Source organism: Mirounga angustirostris, unplaced genomic scaffold, assembly GCF_029215605.1.
Source record: "Mirounga angustirostris isolate CCGP_5_RB_7025 unplaced genomic scaffold, mMirAng1.0.hap1 SCAF_4, whole genome shotgun sequence".
NCBI lineage: Eukaryota > Metazoa > Chordata > Mammalia > Carnivora > Phocidae > Mirounga > Mirounga angustirostris.
This window is the reverse complement of record NW_026991712.1, coordinates 45,187,097-45,210,612: the sequence shown is the minus strand read 5'-3', so window position 1 is coordinate 45,210,612 and position 23,516 is coordinate 45,187,097. Positions and strand designations below refer to the sequence as shown.

Genomic DNA, 23,516 nt, shown 5'->3' with positions numbered 1-23,516 from the left:
TTACCGGTACATGTCAACTGACTTTTTGAGGAAGAAACAAAAATACAAGAGATTAAAGTATTTTCCTCTTACTTATTCTTCGTTAAATTCAACCTAAGGTCAGTGCTTCCATCTACACACTAGAAGCAAAGCCAATCTAACACATCATTTGATAAATTTTATTTTTTGGCAAGTCTCTTTTCTGCTCATCCTTGGGGGAAAGAGATACTTCACTTTTATTTTTTGTGATTTCTATGAATTGAGAAAAGTAGTGCTGAATTTATAGAATTGGGGACATTTAAACTGACCCAGAGCCATTAACTCTTTGGTGGTAACTTTATAAATTTCATACAGACACATATCGCTTAGCTCTTTGCTTCACAATCAAAGAATCAAATTACCACCTATTACATGTCAAGTGTAACCAGCACAGGATGTTCTAGCTACAAATCTATGAAACTGACTTGGATGTAGGTCAAAAGAGTGTTTTAGAATCTCCCTTGCTAAATAAGTTAAATGATTACATTAGTATTTCTCTTAAGATGTTATTTTAAACTCATTTGAAACTATTTGCAGATAGAAATAGAGCTATTTTGAATGCTGATCTCAATATGAAATATATAGAATTTACAGACTACACAAAATTATTGATATAACATTCAACAGTCAGGGTGCTATGAATTTTACATTAAAATTTAATTATGTAGTAAAAAATAGTTGTTATAGCTAGAAAAAAATATTTTCAGAGGCAGCAGATACCCTTGGTGGAAATGGACAGTCCTACATAGAAAGAAAATCCAGGAAGTATGCAAAGTAGACACCAGGATACTTGGCATATATAATTTAATCAGAGATCACACAATATGACATAAAAACAGCAATTGACTAGAATATAATCTGCAACACGTGAAAACAGTTTAGAAAATGGATTAAGGTCATACTCTGACAGTAGGCTTCTTGGAAATACAGATGTAGAATCAGACAGATTTATGTTTCATCTGGTGCTACCTTGTCATCAGATTAACTTGAACCAATAGCTTGGTATGGATTCAAGCAGTAGACGTGTTGTTGATTAACTAAGTCTTGTCTAGTGAGACTGTTAACCTCATAGAGCCACAAATAACTAACTATTGATCGATATTTTGGTATTTTTAGATGCAAAAGCACATTCTTCCTAATAATTGGAAATATAGCTTAAGACTATTTTGTGGGACAGACCTATGATTGTCTGAAATGATAACTTGTTAGGTATAATTCTCCTAATCAGTGACAAATGTGCATTTACACATCAGAGACTAGAATTTTATAGATTAATCCTAGTGGAATTTTTAGGGAAATCTTGTCCAACTATATTTATGAAAGCAAGAATATGTTCGGTTATTTTTTCAATTGGGTCTATTGGCTGGCTTAAGCCTAAGACTTTCTCCTTTTTCAGTCATATAGTTACAAAAACTGTACATTACATTGTAGAAACAAGCTGAAAAGAATGTGCCACATATCCTGGGTAATCATCTATATGCAGTTAAATTTACAGATACAAAAGAAAATACAGCCTACTCCCTTATAGTGCACAGTTATTTTTTAGATACAATGTATCGCTAGTAAATGGTCATGGTCACCAAATCTAGTTGTCTCCAGCAGAGAGAATGAGAGCAAGATCCGTTCGGTACAGCTTCCCCCCATCCGATAAAGCCATTATGCTTTTCTTGTATGTTGGAATATTATTAATATCCAGATCCTGTATAGGATATAGATGGCATTGTTATCCAGCTAAATATGGAAGTTAACCACTGTCAAATGATAAAATGTAGGATGAAAACTGCTTGTTACATCAATCCATTAAGAGCTAGATTAAGTTCTTCCCCAAATGTGAATAATCGCAAGGTTGTTTTAAAATCTATTTATCAGTTATACTGTTTTGGGCCAGTACCAAATCAGGATAAGAATTGAATTCTACTTCTGCTCTATAAATCTTTAAGGTAGATTTCCAAAAAAGGATGTGTGGTACTTCTGGATGGATCCTTATAGTCTGCTTAAGAAATAAGTGGCATGGTCACTAGATTACCTGTTTATTCTTCTCACACAGATCCTTCAGTAAAGCATCCAATTCATTTTCATCTATGTATCCATTGCCATCCTGAGGGAGCAGAAATAAACCAGTATACAACCAACTGGACAATAATGGGGAAAGTAATAGCTGATTCTTCAGAAAGTCTCCCCCCTGCATACTTGGCAGATATTCCAACATCTTAATGTCAGACCCTCAAAATTCTTACTTGCTCCAAAGGCCCAAAATACATGTGAATTGCCTCTCATGCAGCACCTTACATTTATAAAACACTTTGAATCTTTTGAAGTACTTTCATATATAATGTTTCACTTTATGTTAACAGTATCACCTCCTGTTGAAGTCATTAGTTGGTCATAAATATGTTCATGCGAACGAGGACCCTGAGGCCTGGGGAAGCCATGTGCTAGCCTGTGTCACACCAGGTAATGGCAGAGCTGTGCCAGAGCCCACAGAGGACAGATTTGGTCCAGGAGGAGAGAAATTAGAATAAAGGATGGTAACTATTGACACCACAAACCACCTTTCCTCATACACATGATGTTACCATCTATTACATGGGGGAGAATTCTGCTGGATATTTTCAACTAACTTAATCCTCATCCCACGCTGTAAAGTGGGTATGATCTCCTGATTACAAATGAGGAAATTGAGGTTTAGAGGAGTTTGGTATCTTTTTCAAAGCCTCAAAATAGATAAATTGTAGCATGGGACTTGAATCAAGATGCATCTAATTGGGACATACCGTACTACATTTCCTATGACAAGAATAAATTGGCTGAGTAATTTTAATAGCTCATGTTTCTTTTAATATGGACCTTGAGTTTGAGGGTTTTTCCCCTCTGTAAGTGAGGATTTTCCAAATTCTTCTAAGCAATCAAATTATAGATAAGAAAGAACTTTTACCTGATCATATAACTCAAAAGCTTTATTGAACTCTTTCCCACACATTTTGACTCCCTGGATGATAAAGAGAGCAAAGGTTAAAGTGCTACCATTATATTTAATTGCGTTTCCCTTGGCAAATCTCCCACAGTCTAACTTTTCAAGGAAAATATTGTTTATGGTAGGGAAAAGAGAAATACCTGAAATTTAAGAAGAAAATTCTCCTGTACAGGTAGTAACCTTTTGAGAGAGAAATATTAATAGATTAGATTTTTTTTGGACGAGGATCAACTTACTATAATACCTGTATACTTCCTAAACTCACCTGGCCATCTCAGTTAATTCCAGCTTCCCGTCATTATTTGAATCAAATAATTTCAGCTGAAAGACAGAATGTTATTGTAACCACTGAAGAATGATTTATTGCAGGAAGGAGAAGAAAATTCAAAGTAAAGTACTTTGAGTTATCAATTACTCATATAGACAGCAAAATTCTAGAAACTAGCTTTTATTAAACTTGGAGTGCAAATTTTCAGTTCTTTAAGTTGGGTCAATTGCCAAAGTTTATCAGGACAATATAGAATAGTCAAACAGGGTAATAGTGATCTTAGCTAGATTCTAGAATACCGTAATTTATATTTCTTGCAAATATGTATATTTGTCAAGATGTGGGAGAGATGGTGTCTGGCAGTATATAGCATACTCTAAAATTCTCCAAACAATGATATGAAAATAAATATTTGTCTCCCTCTTTTAGAGCATAAAAGTACAAAGAGAAGCAATAGGCAGGTAGTATGAATAAATTCTTAGAGAACAGAATTTTTGACTAATTTTCAATTGATTTATTTTCCCTTGGACTCTAGATACCTCCTCATTGCACTTACATTCACATCCTACACCAAGACCCATCCAGATATACACTCATACCCTTATTCAGGAAGCATGCATATTTTTAGAAAGTAGCAACTATTGCTGTACTATAATACATGGAGGGCTTATAGATGAGATGTATTAAAATGAAGGTTGTATGCTACACAACATTATTTTTGTTTTTTCAAAAAGGAATATGATCAGGGTCATAATGGGTATAGGTTTAGTGAAGTCTCTTTAGGGAGAAAAAGAACAGTCTATGGTTTGAAATGTAAGAATTCTTTGTAGGAGGGAGATTTTTTCAGGGTCTGATACACATTTTATAAACTGTTGACCATAAGTTCTGATATCATCAAACTGTCTACCAAGACACTGGACACTTGATCACGCAATTTAGTGTCTATAGGGGAATATTTCCCTACATATATATTTAAATCTTAATTAGTTCTCGATTAATTTGCATCTCGGATTTGAACTGGTTTGGACATTGAATCAGATATGCCAGGCCAATCCAACAGGGGGAAAACTCCCATCTGAGTAGTTTTTAAAAGACTGCTTCAGATTTCTACCTCGAAAGGAGTCTTTGCTTTAAATAGACATCCCATAAGGCTGGCACAAAACAGAAAATTGAGAAATGTAGGTTATTGTCCATTTCCCGTAAGTGGATCAAAGAGGATGCTTCCTTGCAATGAAAAATTTTTAATTGTTTTGAAATTAAAGATTAGTCCCACTTTATATTATTCTATAGTGAATAAGACAATAGTAAAGTTCTAGTGGTTTCTTTTTTCCCCCCTGAATAAAAGTAGGCTGACAGGTTGAAAGTAAACCTCATAACAGGTTTATAATCAAACCTTGTATAAAATGACTTTCCAGGGTAACTAAAAAGTCTAACTCCTTTATCAATCTAATAGAACATAATTTTTTTTTAAAGATTTTATTTATTTGAGAGAGAGAGAATGAGACAGAGCGAGTACATGGGGGGGGGTCAGAGGGAGAAGCAGACTCCCTGCCGAGCAGGGAGCCCGATGCGGGACTCGAACCCGGGACTCCAGGATCATGACCTGAGCCGAAGGCAGTCGCTTAACCAACTGAGCCACGCAGGCACCCAGAACACAATTTTTATAATATACACTTGTTTTGTGGGTTATTTATGTAAACCTGTAAGGTAAGAATTCACTGTACCTTTACAGTACTTAAAGCATGTATAAATATATGTACTGATTTGGACAACTTAAAATTTTGCCTGAATTTCAAAAATTAAAATGTTGCCAAAATATTGGCCCAGAGCTGAATCAGTTTGGCAAAGACTTTTCCTATAGTCCTAAGGCTATGAGTCAAAATGAGGAAACTACTACTTGAAATTAATGAAATTCATGGGCACTGGATTATTCTATCTAGAACTTCATAAATTTTTTCATCCCTAAAACATTAAAGGTCTATGTGTAAAGCAGTTTCCTTGGCTCTATTATCAATATTCTTTTTTTTTAATAAAGATTTTATTTATTTAATTGACAGACTGCGAGAGCTGGAACATGAGCAGGGGGGAGTGGGAGAGGGAGAAGCAGGCTTCCCGTGGAGCAGGGAGTCTGATGCAGGGCTCGGGATCATGACCTGAGCCGAAGGCAGTCGCTTAACCAACTGAGCCACCCAGGCGCCCCTCTATTATCAATATTCTATAAGAGATATTGGTTACACTTTATCATAGCATCAGTGTCAGGGTACATTTGGAACTCCTCACCCAAGCACCAAGACCATATTCTAAAATACCCTTTTTTTTTTTTGTCACTCAATAAAGTAGCTGTAAGTTTTGTTTAAACTCTAACAAAATTTATGATTTTGTGAGTCATGATAAAAATGGATTCAGAACCTCCAAAATGTTTTTAGTTATCTAATTTATATATCTACAATGTAACTTCCATGTGTATAAATTATATAATTTAGTGATATACTTACACTGGCTTTGTAAGAAAAATGAATGATCTTTTGATAGATATAAATTACCTCCACAAGAAAGGAAATGCTCATATGTTGAGCCTCAAATCCAATGACGACAGCACTCAGCCTTACAAGGTGTAAACATCCTTAAGTATTTCACTTTTCAAGTGAAATGATACCTGTATGCATGTGATACCCACATGGTTTATTTATTTCATCCTCCATAGCCTTGAGAATTAACGAGAACACAGTAATATTTCATAGGGTCTTGGCTACTGTCTCTCCAAGATCAGTCTTACCATTAGGTCTGTATACTCCGCTAGTTTTGTATCATCAACCGTCTTGTTGGCTTTTTCCAGCAGGTCCTTTAGAAAGTTCTGTTAAGACAAAGAACACTCAGATAAATGTCACAAGTAACTTACAATCTGTTTCCATTTCAGCTGCCTTGAAATGGAACGTCCCAAGAATGCAAAGAAAGCCTCTTTTTGAGGATAGAACTGGGTAAGGAGAAGACCTTAGAAGGGAGATTATTCCACTTGGTTCACTTGGCATTCCAGCCATGATGCTGCCTTTGACAGGTACGATATCTGCCTTTTACTGAGACCTGATCTTTTGTGGTCTATGTTGCACTGCTTTTATGACTTCAGTGTGTATCTGGATTGTGCACTGTGTAGGAATGTGAGTACAAGCTTGTATACCAGCCAGCCCAATGGGTGCATTTGTACATAATGATATCTTCATAAAATCTCATATGGCTTTTTTCTAAGAAACACAAGGGCCCCTCTCTCTGCCTTTGTAACATGAGGGAAAATTATTAGTAAGCCAGATGGAGAGCTACCTCTATTTTCAAGTGCATTTTCTATCTCACAAACTGTATTTTCACATCAGCTTATAGACAGTAGGAAGCTTGTTTCTCTGAAGGGCCAGTCACGTAGCTTTTGGGCTGAATGCAGTCCCAAACACCTTGGTTAGAATGCTTCAGCTGGCTGTTCAGACTAAGACAGTTGGTCACAAATGATGTTCTCTAATCCTTGAAGGGTATGCAAATCATATTAAAATACAGATTATTGTGGGAAGGATGAAAAAAGATAATTATTAATTTGGAGTTGGAGTTTAGGAGGGAGTTAATTTTCTTAAACAGAAATAAATCAAAAGCTTTACAAAATCCACATAAATGACAGTGTTAGCACTTAGGCATATAATATTCAATTTTGTCTAGCATTGTTCATTAGAGACTCCTTTATTTTTTCAAAAAATGAATTGATGCAGTTATGGAAAACTAAGTAGATACTGTGTTTGGATACATTGAGGGATTGGGTTTCTTTGGTTCTGCAGTGGTTTATCTTCTTCCCAAATATACCTGTTCTGCTGGGCTGATTTAACTTTATTCTTTTTGAGGAAGGAGACCTTTTTCTTGGTTTGATTAAATGTATTTTCATTTCAAGCATTCCATTTCAAATCCAAAGTGAAGCATGGAAAATTCAAAGTTATCTATTGGGGGTGAATTTTATTTTTGAGCCTTATGAGTCTTTTGTCAGAGATTAATTGGGTTAAAAAGCCTCACCAGAGACTAAAATGGTGGTCACAAAAATAGCCTGGGAGAAACCTCGGGACGCTGAGATTCAAAGTCGTGACTGAGAGCAAGTGATATTTTACTCTATTATGGATCTTAAAATTAGCTTTCTTGAAAGATCCATTAAAAAAGAATACCAACTTATCTTCAAAATTCCCCAGAGAGGAGGACTTCTATTTAGAATCTCTTTCTGAGAATAAAATGTAGAACAAAGAAGGTCAGTATTAGAAATGAGCTAAGGTTTTCATGATGAACTTGAAATGATTTTTAAAAGATTGTTTTTTTGTCCTATGGAATAAAAACACAATAGCTTAACTGTCACCTTGTGAGCTCCAGGTTGTGCTGCAAGTTTGTATAAAATATATTGTTTTCACATTAGAAATGTTTATATTTCCAAGAGGCTGCTGTTGATTGTGTTTTAGCAATTTTACTGTGGTGCATATGTCCTAGTTCCATCTCTAAAATTGTATGTGACTATGTGACTCAAGCCATGTTAAACCATGATGAGGAAACAGGGTTTGATATTCCTATTTCCACACTTGACAAGAGGAGAGGTAGCTCTTGATGACTGAAGTTTGGAAGCATGTGGTGTTGTGGCAGAAAAAATATTATTAGCATTATCCGATAGTCTAGATTCTTTCATAAGCAGCTAGGTAACATTGAAAAATTATCTAATCTCTCTAAATTTCAGTTTCTCTGTATAACGGGAATAATACCTGCTTTGCAGGTTTTCTGAGAGGATTAAATCTTAAAATAATTTCAAGCACCTAATATTATACCTGCCACATAAGTATTAATTTGCCTCCCTTTTAGTTACTCTATATCCTGAAGATTGACCAAAGAGGGTCTCTGGACTGAGAAATCTTGGGGTCGATTTAAGGAAATGAGAGAAAGAATGTTGCCATACTTCTAAAAGACTAGTAAATTATTGAGTTCATGAATAATACAATGTATTGTACCTTGTGTATTTCACAAAATCTTTCACATACAGAATTTACTTGAGCTTCACAATAAATCTGAGACAAAGGTGGTATTATCCCCATTTAAAAGATGAAAAAATCAGACAGAATAACTTGATTTTTAGATCTCTTTGCCTTCTCCTTTGTATCCTTTCCTCCCCCCCCCCCCACGAGCTCCTCTGTACATCTGGGAGAGATGAATTGAGAAATTCATTTTCAAAGTTAGAATTTTTCAGAAGTTAGATTATATTAGGACTTTGTTGACCTTGTTGAGAGGCACAAAGTTTTATGGAATGGGTAGGAGACTTGGAGGCAGAGGAGTTTGGGTTTAAATATTGCAGCCCAGCATCTTCTTTCTGTGTGGCCTCAGTATATCACTAAACCTCTCTTATCTTTTTCCTCATGAGGGTAGTACTAATCTCAGAACTGCCACAAAGATCAGATAAAATAATGTGCATAACATATAGTAGGTGTCCAACAAAATTGTTTCTTTGTCTTTCTCTTGAAAGAGAAATCTATTTATATTAGTTTAATTTATAAAGTAAAATGGCAAATTTCAATGAAAAGGAGCATCTTATTTGGCTTAGTATATTGTTATATCTGTCTAGCATAACCATTTGTTTATACCACAGAAAATGCCAATTTTTTTGCATTGCTGAGTAGAATTTGAAGAAGTACTTGAAGTCCCTTTTTTAATCGGGTACTTCATTAACAATGTGGAAGAGTGGGTGAAAATGTGCCATTGCTCAACAGAAGTTTCTTTTGTGGGAGGTTTTTTAAAAAAAGAGTTCATAATTCTATTTAAAAGGGAAAAAAACTTAGCACAGGTTTTTGTTTGCTTACCTTAAGCTCCTCAGTTTCTATGAAGCCACTGTGATCAGTATCATATTTTCTCCATGTCTGTAAGTAATTTTGGATAAGGAAAACCCAACACATTAAAAAAAAGCCAACAATTTTCCTACACTAAGTAGCTTTCTGAAGACCTCCCTCCTGGACAGAGCTCTGTTTTACCTTCATGAATTCCTCACAGGACTTGAGCTGCTGGCCTCGGAAGAGCAGCAGGAAGTTCTCTTCTGTAGGTAATACATGAGCCAACTGAAAAAGATTTAAAAAGTTGTAAGGGAAGCAAGCCTCTGTCATTACTTCCTGCTAAATTTTTCTTGAATATACTTATTAGAGGCAGTTTTATTGCCTAGAAAACTAGGAGAGGAAAAATGTTTGGGTTGACCTTCCCTTTCTGATACTTTGTTCCCTCAGAGAGCCATTGTCTTTTCCAAAGCTTGGGTGGCCTTGTGTGATGGGGCTCTCTGGTCAGTGAGGTGGCCACAGCAGGTGTACTCAGATAGCACTGGTTTGACCACTCCTCCTCTGCTGGACATCCACGCAGATTCATCCCGGTGGCTTGAACCCTTCATCTCTTCTGTGCCACAGAGCAGTGTTGCTCTCCTCAGGGTGCACAGAATGTGGTATATGTGGGGACATACATGTCACATAGGAGGAAAGAAACTATGAGAAATGCGAATGTAGGGTAAAGGAAGGAAGGACAAAAATGCATTCCCAGATCTGAGGAGAAAGCCTAAGAGAAGCAGGGAAGATAAACTGAAGACAGGGGCGCCTGGGTGGCTCAGTCGTTAAGCGTCTGCCTTCAGCTCAGGTGATGATCCCAGGGTCCTGAGATTGCGCCCTGCATCGGGCTCCCTGCTCAGTGGGGAGTCTGTTTTCCCTCTCCCTCTGCACCCCCCCCAATAAATAAATAAAATCTTAAAAAAAAAAAAAGATAAAGTGAAGACCGTTATAAGGCAGTGAAAAGAGAGGTGGAAAAGACAATTCACGATGAAGAGTGGAAATTGAACAGTAATAGGAAAAAACAGTTCTCAAACTGTTGGTTTTAGCTAAGAGGATGTCCACTGTCAGAATCCAGGGCTTGGGTTTATGATCTCTACTTCATGACCCTATGACCTGTGTCCTTAGTTCTCATTTCATAACTTTAGTACTGCCCCTCCTTTATTTTATTTATTTTTTTTGGAACAAAGGGCTCCAGATCCCATTTTAAGATGACTGTAATCTATCTGTTATGTGCAGGGAGGGAGGAAGGGAGGGAGGGAGCTGGATTGATGGCCCCATTGCAGGCATGGGTTCTATTCCTGGCTCAGCAGCTAATTAGCTGTGGTCCCCAGCAACTCCCTCAGCCACTTCTGGAACTTAGTACCCTCATCACTAAAATAAGGAGTTGAAGTAGAAACCAATGTCTCTTAAATGTACTGGGTTCAAAAGGACTTTGAGAATCTGTTAGAATCACTACGTCTTCACCATTAAAGAATGAACCTACGCATACTATGCTTCATCTAATTTCCTTGAAGTTCAGGCATGGACCCTTGTCCCTGGATTTTAGACCAAGCACCTGTGGTATGGATCAACCTTAAGTTCAGTATTAGTTCCAAAATTTCTACCAAATTATAGGAAAGTTTATCTCCCCCTGTCCCTTTAAAAAAAAATTTCACCCATTTAGGTATATTAAAAATTTTTAAGATAAAATGGATCATTTCAATTTATTTGCAAGTAATCTCTGTTTTTTTATGCCCATATAATATGTCCTTTAACTTGTTTTTAGGTCTTTAAAATAATACCTCAAATTAGATCCATTCAGCTTATAGACATTACATATGGAGGTGAAACTAAGGAACAGGCACATATATCTTACTAGAATGTTAATATGACTCTGTCAGAAGACATTTTCTTATTTTGGAATAAAGGTCACTAGTATAGTTGTGCAATAACATAAGCATTCATTTAGGAAATAAGAAATAGCTAATGCCAATTCTTTTAGTTATTGGTATGTAACTTGTCAGATACCACTTTGTAAGCTGTTGTTGGGCCATCCATTCAGGAGGGCAGGGACCATGCTTTGTCTGCATCTCCTGAATGCCCAGGGTGGTGCTCAGCATGTTATATGTCTGACATAAATGCTGGGGATTGGTTGATAATTTTACTTCATTAAAAATACCTACCTAACATGTTTTATAATATTTGTTTTTACTATCTTCATTCCAATTTTCTATATTGCTTGAATTTTAATAACTGTATTTTCACCAAAAAATAATTTTTCTTAAAAAAATTATACTTATCAAAATCCTCCAAATACATGAATAGAGGAAAAAAAATAAAAGAATGAACTAGTAAGCAATTACTAAATGTAAAATAAGGGAAAATTTAACCATCTTTGTTTCAAAAATTAAAGTTCATATAACTTGCATAAAGTTTAGAGGTCTCTAAAATGCCAAATATAGAGGCAGTAAAATTGTTCTGCATATATAGTATAAATGTGTATTTCTTTTCCCATGCCATTTTGGTCCTCCTTGGTTTCATTATTTAAAAAGATACAGGTTATATCTACATGCACATTTTCAATCTATTAATTTGAACTGTTAATGTTAAACTGAATATAGAGCCATCCTATTTTAGACATTAGAATGCATCTCAAACATTTAAAAGATTATAATAAGACAAGCCAGCCATTAAAAGAGAAGCAATGAATACATGTGGATAGGATGTAACTATAGTGAACATAAATCATCTTTTTAAAGGTGTGTTTCACAATGTAATGGTCCTGCTGTTGATGCTTTCATCAATATATTGTGAATCAATGTTTAAATTTCAGAGGTGGGTGCAGTAACTCTCCAGATCTAGTGTCTTAGAGCATATCTACAAAGTAGGAGAGGTCTTTTATTGAAGGTGTCAAGTAAGGCTGCTTTATTCTCACATTTGCTAAGTCCCTGCTGTCCATGGAAGTATTCAATACTGCCTGATCCAACGTTATTGGTAATTTCTTAATCCTTGGGCTGCCTGCCTGACCTTTTATGAACTCCCAAAACTTTGTTATGGGTTGGAAAATAAGGAAGAATATCAAGGCAATAAGTAGAAGGCAGATAGTTGTGACCAGAATTCCTCGGAGCGTCAGTTGTGAGAACTGGTGTCTGTCAGTGAGAGTGGGGATATAAAAGTTTGCCTGTCTCCCCTAGATGTATGAAGACTACACACATCTTGAGGATAGGGTCTGTGTCTTATTACTGTTTCTTTGCCCAGAACCTGCAAAAATGTCAGTAAATACCTTACTGAACTTATGAATGAAGGCAATTGACTATGGTCTAGGGTCAGCATAGGCTGTAAATAAAGTTCCTTTGGAGATAATTATTACTGACTTATTACTGAATTGTGGATAGGTTTGGGGTGGATATTGTGATGATCTACCCAGAGCTCCCTTTAGGTGCTGGGAATGTTATTTTGGGAGAGCCTTTAGGGTACCTTTGGGAGATTATCTAGGCTGAAGAGAGCTGCCTTCCCAAAGACACTGTGTCCTATGACTGATCCACATGAAGAGAAAAAGGCGCAGTCCTCTTACTCAATTTAGGACTTCTGTGAAGGGCCGTTGCAGCTTTCGAGCTCACTGTAGGGTCAGCTGAAGCCCCTATTGAGACTGTATCATGGCCCACTCTCTCCCTCTGCCCAGTCCTGTTCTTTTCATTTCCCCTCAACAGGTATGGTCCCAAGAGCACTTCCTAATAAATTTCCTTATTGATAATCTTCTACTTAGATCTGCTTCCCAGGGAACTGAGCATGTCACAGGGTTTTTACATCTTTGTTGTATTCCTAGGCATAATGTAGAACCCTTGTCTTATGTTTTGGAGTAGGTTGAAATTCTTTGCTATATCTCATATAGGTATGATTCAGAACCTACTAGGCACTGTGCTGGATACTGGGGATTCATAGTCACTGTGGGTAAGAACCTTATAGGGAGGCAGATAATTTCAAACATTATTCCCACAATTTCAAAAAAGGAGATGTAGTGATAAATCTAAGTATTAGGTGCAAAGAGAGTGCACACAAAGGGAAATTTTACTAAAAACATAAATGAGCTAAATAAGTCAAAGCACACATGAGGCGTAATTCTTAAATCCTAAAGACATTCATGGTACATGCTAGCCTCTTTCAACACATATTAGCAAAGCATTCAGTTCTTTCATTTGGAAACCAGAGAAGTATTTTTCCTAGGCAATTAAATGATTCCAGGAAACTTGAAAGGCAAATAATCTTATATAAACTTAAGGCTAGTTGAGTTTAATATTTGAATATGAAAAATTATATAAGAAGTGATTAAAAGTTTTGGCCTTCAGAAGAATTGTGTAGATTTTCAGTTTTTTAAAAAAAATAATTATAGCAAATACATTTATTGAGCTTTTAAGTATGCCAGGGTTGACGTATTTGTTTGACATGCTTTATCACATTTGATGTTGGTACTTATATACCATCCCTGTTTACAAAGAAACAGGCAGAGAGAATAAATGAACTGCTATCATTTAGTTTGAACCAGATTTGAAAACCGACCGTCTGACTTTCTTGACTTTTGGGGCCTTTGTCTTTAACCATCACCCTCCATTAAAATCTCCAATCAAAAACATTTTCCTAATCATTTAAAAATATTTATCCAGAGGGAAGTTTTTAATCTGACTTACTGTCCATCATTTCCCCAAATTCTGAGGTGGACAAGTAGTCTGCCATGAAAAATTACATTCACTATAGCTAAACTCAAGTGCTCAAATCCTACTGTGGAAGAAAAGAGGGAAAGTAGTGTCTGCTTCCCTGGGAGAGATGTTACAGTTTTAGTATTTAAATAGCTTTTAGATCTTTTTTTTTTTTTTTCCAGTGGATACACTGACCTGGGCAAATAGATACAAAAAAATTGAAGAGGATGGTAGTTTCCCTACACGTTGCCCAAGGGATCAGGTGAAAAGCTGAGAGAGTTGATATCCAACTAAGGGAAATATCTATACTTACTAGAAATTTCTTCTCTGGTACATATATTATCTGCTGAATCATTCAGTCTTCCTTTCTAATTATTTTAATCAGCCTTCCCTGCAATAGAGCTATTAGTCTGAATAAATTTAGAACATTTTTTGACTGTCATGGTATTTGTTAAAGTATCTCAGAATTTCAGTGCTCCTGTTTTGAGTTCATATTAACAGTCTCTTTATAAATGAACTATATTTGTGTGAATTTTAAAATCTAAAGACTTGAAATTTTAAAAGTTCAGAAGAACGACATCTATATACTACCCTTCATTTTACATATTTCTAGATAGCAAAAGCTTGTTGTTGGGAAGGTCAGTCCACTTCAGGATAGAACTTTGAAAATCACTATATTTTCTGATCTTTTGAACAAATTTCAATTAAAGTCAAATCACTTTAGCTTATTTCCAATGGGAAAGCAGACTATCACATGAATATCATTTGGTTTACCTTGATTAGATTTTTTTTTAAAGATTTTATTTATTTATTTGACAGAGAGAGACACAGCGAGAGAGGGAACACAAGTAGGGGGAGTGGGAGAGGGAGAAGGAGGCTTCCCGCAGAGCAGGGAGCCCAAGGTGGGGCTTGATCCTAGGACCCTGGGACCATGACCTGAGCTGAAGGCAGCTTAACGACTGAGCCACCCAAGTGCCCCTACCTTGATTAGATTTTGAGAAGCCCATCATTATACCTATTAAATATATAGGAACAACTAACTTCTTTTCCCTTTGAACACTAAAGCTACAATATCTTGATGTGAGTAGGTAGTTTATTATAAATTTTGGAAAACATGGGGTTTCCCATTCCATCATGGCTGGCTGGAGTGTGCGTATTTGTGTCCCATATTATATATAGGATTTCTTAGCAAGTGATACATGTCAAGTTGGAAAAAGAAAAGATGAACTTCATTTTATACAACTTCCTGGTGACACTAGAGGACATGTTATAAATTTGGGCATTCCCACTCTTCCTTTCCTCATTTTCAACATGTAATCTGTAACTTTCAATTTCTTCTTTCCAATGATTTTCAGAACCTCTTTACTCTCTTCACTCCTACTTACCCACCCTAGACCAAATCAACATGCCTATGAACTCCTGCAGTGATCATTCTTTCTGTTCTCCCATTCTAATTCTCTTCTCTCCAACTAATCACCACTCCACCCCTCCCCTTGCATGTGGCTGATAAATCAGATTAATGAAAAGAATTCTGGAATCATGGTTAGATCGAGGCTTGTATACACGTGTTGTCACTCCCTGACACTGGGACCTTGGACACATCATTTAACCTTTCTGGGTTTCAGTTTCTTCATCCTAAAATGAGGAATTTTGGCTAGTTTTTCCCTGGAGTCCCATCCAGCAAAAAATTCTTTGTCCTGGAATAGTTAAGTGAGACACATAAGAATGTATTAGAAAGTTTCTCTCCTTTTAGACTATTTCTTCTTCAGCTGATCTGAAAGTTTTGCCCAAATCATGTTTCAAATGCTTTAGCTGGATAATTTCTCTATACTTTGTGCATCCTTTTTTTTTTTTAAAGAGTTTATTTATTTATTTATTTGACAGAGATAGAGATAGCAAGAGCAGGAACACAAGCAGGGGCAGTGGGAGAGGGAGAAGCAGGTTTCCCGCAGAGCAGGGAGCCCGATGCGGGGCTCTATCCCAGGACCCTGGGATCATGACCTGAGCCAAAGGCTGACGCTTAACGACTGAGCCACCCAGGTGCCCCTATACTTTGTGCATCCTGTTCAAGGAGGCTTAAACTGCCCTAAGTAATCAACCAATTGAAGCTTGAAACTATTTTCTCTGAATGCAGAAAATGCTCAGATTGTTTATTATTTAAAAAAGGCAGAGTGGTTTAGAGGAACATGGCTGGGTTCTAGATGTTTCACCATTTATTTCTTATTTTTTCTTTAACTTTAGTCAAACTCTATTGAAGCCTTAGGTTCCCCAGCTATAAAAATAGGTCCTTATATTATATTTAGGCTTGCTTTATTTTGTCATTAGGATCAAATGAGAGAATGTATTTTAGAAATTGTATATTGTCATACTAATATAAATTTTCTTATTGTGATTACTATAAAAGTTCCTCAGTTCTTCATTTTAGCCTTCGTTAACGTCTTTATCCTCTTCTGTTACCTATCTTTTCTCACACACAAAACTTTTCTATAATAGTTTATTATCTCAAACTTCTAGAGAAACTTCTTTCCTCAAACCTCCAGGACAGTGCATCTGCTAGTGACCCCCAGCCTCTCATTCAAATATGCCTTCAAATTAGAATTCATAAGTGATTATATTACATAATGTATAGTAAAACCTGGATTCAAAACATACATTGAGTCCTTTTAAAAGTGTGACATGCATGTGAATTGGATCATGCTTTTTATACTATTGTTTAATCTACTATCACTGAAGAAATCAAGTAAAATAAATAGCTGAGACCACTGGAGTCCTTTAAAGTGAAGTATGTTAAATATAAGATGATGGTCCTTCCTCTACTGGAATTATAAACTTTGCCAAACTTTGAAATAACCACATCTATAATTTCACTGATTTTTGATTTTCTAACTCATTTTGAATAGATTTACCTCATCTTATTTATGTTCCTTTAAGTTATTTTCTTATCCTTAATGATTTCATATCTTGATTAGTTGCCCTCTATGTCAATCTGTATGTCCCAGTACTGTTAATTTATCTATTTATATTGTAATGAGTTATACATAGGCAAAGGGGAAAGTGTATACTCCAGGGAAATGTTTTAATTACAAAGGTAATAATAGTATGTCCTTTCTTAACTCCTTTTGTAGTGCTGCTTAAAAATAAGTATTTCACAATGACATGACAGATGTCCTTTAAGACCACTTAATTGAAAGCCAGGTTAATTCTCTGAATCGAAGGTAAATTATTACAACATGTTGTTGACAGCCAGAATACATCACAACCTAATACACTAAAAATATTATAATATAATGATACTTTTGATTTGGCAAATTTTTAAATATAACTTTATTAATTTTTATGGACAAAGCTGTCCACTCCATTTCTCTAATAGGTTGCAGAGATAAAGTAGCTGAGACACCCGAGTTTCAAAAAGTACAAGTAAAGAAAGTAAAGAAAGAAAGCTCTTGCACAAATCTGAGAATGCCAAAGAACTGATGCATAATCAAAGTCTGGCCTCCTTGATTCATAAACGAAAGTTGTCCTCCATAGGAATAGTCCTCATCAGAAGACAAGATTTGACACCCACAGTTTTATCTTTTAGAGACTCAAAAGAAATCCTTTCTGGGGTGCCTGGGTGGCTCAGTCGTTAAGCGTCTGCCTTCAGCTCAGGTCATGATCCCAGGGTCCTGGGATGGAGCCCTGCATCGGGCTCCCTGCTCAGCGGGAAGCTTGCTTCTCCCTCTCCCACTCCCCCTGCTTGTGTTCCCTCTCTCGCTGTGTCTCTCTCTGTCAAATAATTAAATAAATAAAATCTTAAAAAAAAAAAATCCTTTCCTATAACACATCATAAAGTATTCATTAATTTTAGTTAAGTTCTTTGGTTCTTTGTTTTTACTATGATCAACTGCCAGTCTAAAATAGAATTTCAGGAACCAGGATGTGGCTTTTTGCCATCGTCATAGGGATTACAAATATACAGAAAAATTTACACCGTTAACAAGGGATGCCAATGAACCCTGTACTTGGTTGGTGTTTTGTCCCGGTGAGGCAGGGTAATGTAATGGCCTGGGTACCCGTCCAGAAATCCTGGACCTGAGCTTCTATCTGTACCTATGCAAACAGGTGCCTGACCAAAGGCAAATCATTTCACCTCTCCACACTCTGGCTTCATAATGTGTTAAATTTAGGCTCTGGATTAGGCAAACTCTAAGGTCTCTTTCATTTCTGACCATTTTGATTTTAAGTTTTTGAAGAGAAGATAACATTTTACTTAGGCAAAATAAGCCTCTCAAAATTGGTTTTGCCATATCCTGTTTGAGTTGGATTCAAGGACAAAATGAAGCTCATTGATTAATAGTACATCAGAAAAATGCATAAATTCCTTACCTCTACAATTCCTATTTTTCCATCATCTCTCTGCCCATACTGATCCACAAAGGTTTTCATCTCCGGTGATAACTCCTAAAATTATATAAAAGAAGGTAAGAGGTTTATTTTAAAAACTATCAGTTATGCTTCTGATGGTGTTAATAACTTCTGCAAAGAAAAACTGGAATTGAAACCATTTAGAATTATGCACACCAATGAACGATTCTCATGAAAATTGAAGATATAACTGATACACAGTATTTACTGGTTTCAAATGAAAGGGTTATGATTATCACTTCTGAATCAATTACTTATTTATCTTCTATTAGTTTTGAGAATATGCTATCCTTTAAAAAGGTAGTCAGAATTATTGAGTTCATAACTTATTGAATTCAAATAAAATGTACTTTAAACATAGCTTGCTTCAGGAAAGATTCTTTTGTATTGCTACAACTAATTGCCCTATAACATTTTCCTTATTTTAACATGTTTTATCCATGGGAAGTAATAATAGGTGTTTTCAGTTTGGACAAGCAAAAAATGTGAGTGTTGAAGAGTGCCTCACATTGTCACTCTTCAGTGTTTCCAGTGTCTTTGTGTTTCCAACACAGAAGTGGCATTTATTGACTAAATAAATTGAACAATTAAATTAAAAAAAATAAGATAATAAAATGACCAATTTTTACTTTCATTAGAGACAGACAATTTTGATAACCTTAGTGTAAGCTATTGGTTATATGTTTAGGATCTTTGCCTCCCAGAATATAGGGAGTGGTTTTTCCAGTGTTTCCATTTTTTTCTGAGATGTTTTCTCTCCCATGTATTTTAGTACAAGAAGATATGTTTAAGGGGGACAAAATGAATGCTTTCATTTCATTTGAATTATTTTGTCCAATCTATTCTATTGCTTACATAATCTCTTCACATATTGACAGAGGGCCATGAACTGTAAACTAGTGATCTAAATATAGAACTAGTATTCAGGAAGTTGAATTTATACCCTTGGGTCTCCAACATAGCCCATTTTAGATAGCCCTGTTGCATTAACTGAAGCCAATTTAAAATAGGTCAGCCTTTACTAATGTCCTATTCTATGTCCTTGGGAAAGTGTATTAAGGTCTCAATTTTTTTCATAACTAGCAAGATGGTATTATCTCTCCTGAGTTTGCTTTAGGGATAGGTAGGTTAATATAGTTTGAGTTATATTGAGGCTGAATATCACTACGACTAATTGTTGCAGAATCCTTTTTGAACCAAAGTAAATATCTTTAGTAGAACTGAGGTAACAAATGGTAATCAAGCAATTTAATTATAAGTAGCCTTTAAAACAAAACTCTTCTATGGATTAATTGTAATATGCATTTATTAAATTTTATTACAGCAATAACTGTAAGAAAAGGAAAGAGTTCACCCCTTGACATTAATGGGACCATCAGTTTTGGTTTTTGCACATACCTTAAAGTAAACAAAAAACAAAGAATTTGATTTTAAACCTTAAAATCGTATAGTACCACTAGGTTAACTAGCAGAATCGACATTTAGTCTGTGAGTTTCTTGAGTGGTAATTATGTCATAATCTACATTTTAAACAGTACAAAATACAATGACAATGATAATAAAATAAAGCTTTATAAAAATGCACACTTAAAGACAAAATACCATGTTTAGTATAAAAGGGTAATTTTGAAAATATTTTGTGTTGTTATAGTTCATTACTGTTATATTCATTTGGGGCGCCTGGGTGTCTCAGTTGGCTAAACGTCTGCCTTCAGCTTGGGTTATGATCCCAGGGTCCTGGAATTGAGCTCCATAGCTGGCTCCCTGATCAATGGGGAGCCTGCTTCTCCCTCTCCCTTTGCCGCTCCCCCTGCTTATGCGCTCTCTCTCTCAAAATCTTTTTTAAAAATGTTATATTTATTTATAATATTAGTGAAATTTTTTAAATGCCAAACAGTGCTTCCCTTAATACAATGAAATTTGTTATCCTGTGGCCAGAAATGAAAAGAAACCTGGTTTTTAAGGTTAGTCTTTATGTTCTGAAAAAGAAGAAATATGTAAAAGGTTTACTACAATGGGGCCAGGAGTATAGGGACATATTTGTCCAGTACATGAACCTCTCAATTCAAACCTCAATTTAGATTTTAACTATCCAAAGCCTGTACACACAACCCAGAAAAATAGTCAACAATCAATGTATTAAGCAACTTGACATAATCTTGTACTTGTGCTCAAGTCTGCTATTTTTTTATTAATGTCTAAGAATTAGAATTTCCAGTAGCTTAAAATTAGAGCCTGGGCAGTAGAAAAAACTTTACAATCTTTAGAACTTTAACTGAAGTTATTTGTTTACAAAAAAGTACAAATATTAAAATGGGAAGAGAAAAAGAAAAATCTGAAAAAATGTAGTTTCTAAAGATTTGAATTTCTAAATTGAAAATAAATCACAATATTAAAATTACTTCTAGAAAAATTAAAATACAATCATTTAGCTACTGGAAGTGTCTTAAAATGTTTTAATTTGAAACTTTATGGCAAGTAAGATTTTTCCAAACAGATATTTTAAATATATATTTTTAAATGAAATAAGGAATTGTTTTTGCTTTATTAGTCAAAGATATATGGAGCTATAATAATACATGAATTTATTTATGGTAATATATAAGGAGGGGAGGGTGTACAGAGAGTACATAAAACATTTTCTATTTTATTTGATCCCAATCTACAATACCTTCAGGTTTATATAATATTAAATCTGGGTAAAACTATCCCCAGAGTGTTATCTGGTTTTAAATCCATTCGGTCCATGAAAGCAACCGATAGTTCTGTAATGCATTATAATGCATTTTAGAGTCCTCTGGTAGTCTTCTGAATATGTTATACAGGGATGTGTATCACACAATTTTCAATTTAGATAGAACAAAAAGGTAACTCTATTAGTAACTTATATATTTATAAAATATCTATATATCTATATATCAGTGCTTAAGGTGGTGATCTGCTAAAGGATCACACACATCTATGTTTTCCTCTAAAGACATAAAAGTTATATATAATCTGTAATGTAAAATTTCTAGCCAGTAGTTAAAAGGCCAAAGATCATTAACCTCTAACTAGCCCAAATCCAACACAGTGTTCTGAAATGCAGTCTTACATAAACCCCAATACACTAGTAAAATTCTTATCCTATTTTCCTCTGTGTTCCATCCTATTTTCCATCTGTGTTCTAAAGCTGGGTATATTTTATTTTTATGCTGAAAACATCTTAACAGATAAATTTATGCCCACAGGAAGTTATTCATAATTGGTAAGAATTGTCATTCATTTAATTACTTAATGGCTTAAGTCACGAATATAGCTTTTTTTCCAAACCCCATTAATTGTTTAAAGAAGCTTAGCTTTTTTAAAATACATGAAATTCTTAAAATTGTTTTACTTTTTACATCTCTGACTTTTGTGTTTCTCCCTCTCAACAGAAATGAACAGCTTTCTTGTTAAGTTCTTGCTCATTATTATGTTGCAAGTTGTCCAGCTTTCCCCCAGTGAGAAAGGTCAAGAAAGAACATTTTCTTATCCAACCACATCAACCTCACAATAATAAGTAGCAATAAAACAGGAGATCCGTAATCTGCAGATCTGTTTCCTGACCACCAAGGGGCAGAAATGTATTTCTACCCCCCCCCCCACTTCTCATGCAGTTAAAGAGAAGTTAAAAATTACTTAGTAGAACTCTATCGAAGAGGAGGTGATCTGCTAAAAGATCTCATGCACCCACACTTTTAAGCATTATTAAAGCAAGTACAAGTATAGAATCTATATTTTAAAATCTCTGATTTCATAGTGTAAGGTTTTTCCCTTTAGGGGATCTCTTTCTTTTCCCCTTTCATCTTCCCCCTACACAATTTGGAAAGGTGCTTTTTCCTCTCCTTTCTCAGTCAATAAATCTACATCCCCTCAGTCTACATTCCCTGGAAACCACTTGATCTCGCTGGCTCATTATGAAAAACTCTAGAATATTTATGTTTTAAGGTTGAAGGTCTTTTTCCTTGGTTGCAAACTTAAACCTACCAATCCAGCTTTCTTCCGTGCTTGCTGGAGTTCCTGAATCAAGTTCTGCAGCTCCTTTCCTTCCAGGTAGCCACTTCCTGCAAAGACAAAGAGGCACCCAGGTATCATACATCTCATTCTGAGCTTCTGCCCCTTTCAATTTCCATGACAGCTATAGTTCTGGCCACTTGCGAAGCTCTCTCTTGCCTCTACATTGATTAACCCTGAAAGGATGCGGATGCGGATGCGGAAGCCCGGCAGCGCTGCTCTCTCGGTGTGTCAAAGTTTGGACCCACTAAGGGCAAAGGAGGATGGTACGGATGTTAAATGTAGCCATAGAAACTTCAGGGTGCAGTGTCCCCCAATCTCTGCTTGTTCTCTCACTCCCCTCCTCCATCGCCTTCCTATTCTTAACATTCCTGGAGAGAAAAAAAAAGTTGAAGGTTTGGGGATAACATAGAAAAATATATATAAACTTTAAAGTTGATGGTTTGTTAGCCAGCCGGAGAGACAAGATTAGAGAGATGGGGGAAGAAGTAAAGAAACGAGGGATAATAGGATCAGGAGGCTCAGGGGGAGGAGAAAGGGTGGAAAGGGGCAGGGACAAAGGGGTCTTCAAACAGTTAAAAAGAGAGAAGATAATCACCGTCTGCGTCGAAATGAAGCCAGATCTCGAAAAACTGTGAGGCTGTGATCAGGGAGGATTGCAGGTGGGATTCTGCCATCGTACAGCCGAGTGTGTGTCTGCGTGTATGAGTATGCGTGTGTGTCCGTGAGAGTGTGTGGTGAGCAAGATCCTCAGGGTGTGTGTGTGAAAGAGATCTGGGCTGCGGAGGAAGACGGGGGCGGATGCTGCCGGGAGCTGTCCTCAGTCCTGCTCGGCTCAGGCGGTCCTCCGGAGTTCTCTCTCCACACCCCGCACCCAGTTCTCAGTATTTATTCTGACGGCCGAGCCGGGCCACGCCTCCTCCTGCCTCCCATTCCTCATTCCCGCCTCTAGCTCGCACCAACCTTTTTCCCCTCCCAGTTTTCTCCTCTCCTCGCAGGGAAGCTAGCTGGAGCAGGAGTTTTAAAGTGTAGGAAGCAGCAGGTGGTGGGAGATCCTAGCTCAGAGACTGAAGGCTGAAAACAGACACCCTTTCTCCCACATTCTCCTAATCCATAAAGTATCCTCATTCCTGAATATTATAGTGAAATAACATAAAGAGGTTTTGATTTTCAGATGTAAGAGGAAAGCTGATAAAGAATACAACCATATAAATAATGCGTGTGTGTGTGTTGTGTGCGTGTGTGTGTGAGGGAGAGAAAGAGAGAGACGGAGGGAGGGAGGAAGACTT

General features: G+C 36.2%; 1 protein-coding gene across 1 annotated transcript; it reads right to left on the bottom strand.

The window, feature by feature from the left end:
* Positions 1 to 827: 827 nt before the first annotated feature.
* CALB1 (calbindin 1) lies at positions 828 to 23,074 on the bottom strand. The gene is made up of 11 exons (XM_045899209.3): positions 22,826 to 23,074; positions 22,201 to 22,277; positions 18,154 to 18,228; positions 9,281 to 9,364; positions 9,113 to 9,169; positions 6,037 to 6,114; positions 3,258 to 3,313; positions 3,133 to 3,172; positions 2,954 to 3,007; positions 2,045 to 2,116; positions 828 to 1,717 (listed from the first exon to the last, which is right to left on the bottom strand). The coding sequence occupies exons 1-11, from the start codon at positions 22,902 to 22,904 to the stop codon at positions 1,604 to 1,606; spliced, it is 786 nt and encodes a 261-aa protein (XP_045755165.1). The 5' UTR covers positions 22,905 to 23,074; the 3' UTR covers positions 828 to 1,603.
* Between the last annotated feature and the right edge of the window lie 442 nt (positions 23,075 to 23,516).

What these genes read in the sequence shown, in the direction of transcription:
- CALB1 (XM_045899209.3), bottom strand. Translation starts at nt 22,904, where the DNA reads ATGGCAGAATCCCACCTGCAATCCTCCCTGATCACAGCCTCACAGTTT. An exon ending in CGGAGTATACAGACCTAATG is followed by an intron (nt 3,314 to 6,036) that starts GTAAGACTGATC and finishes TCTGTCTTTCAG; the next exon opens with CTGAAATTATTTGATTCAAA. An exon ending in CTTTTGAGTTATATGATCAG is followed by an intron (nt 2,117 to 2,953) that starts GTAAAAGTTCTT and finishes CTGCTCCCTCAG; the next exon opens with GATGGCAATGGATACATAGA.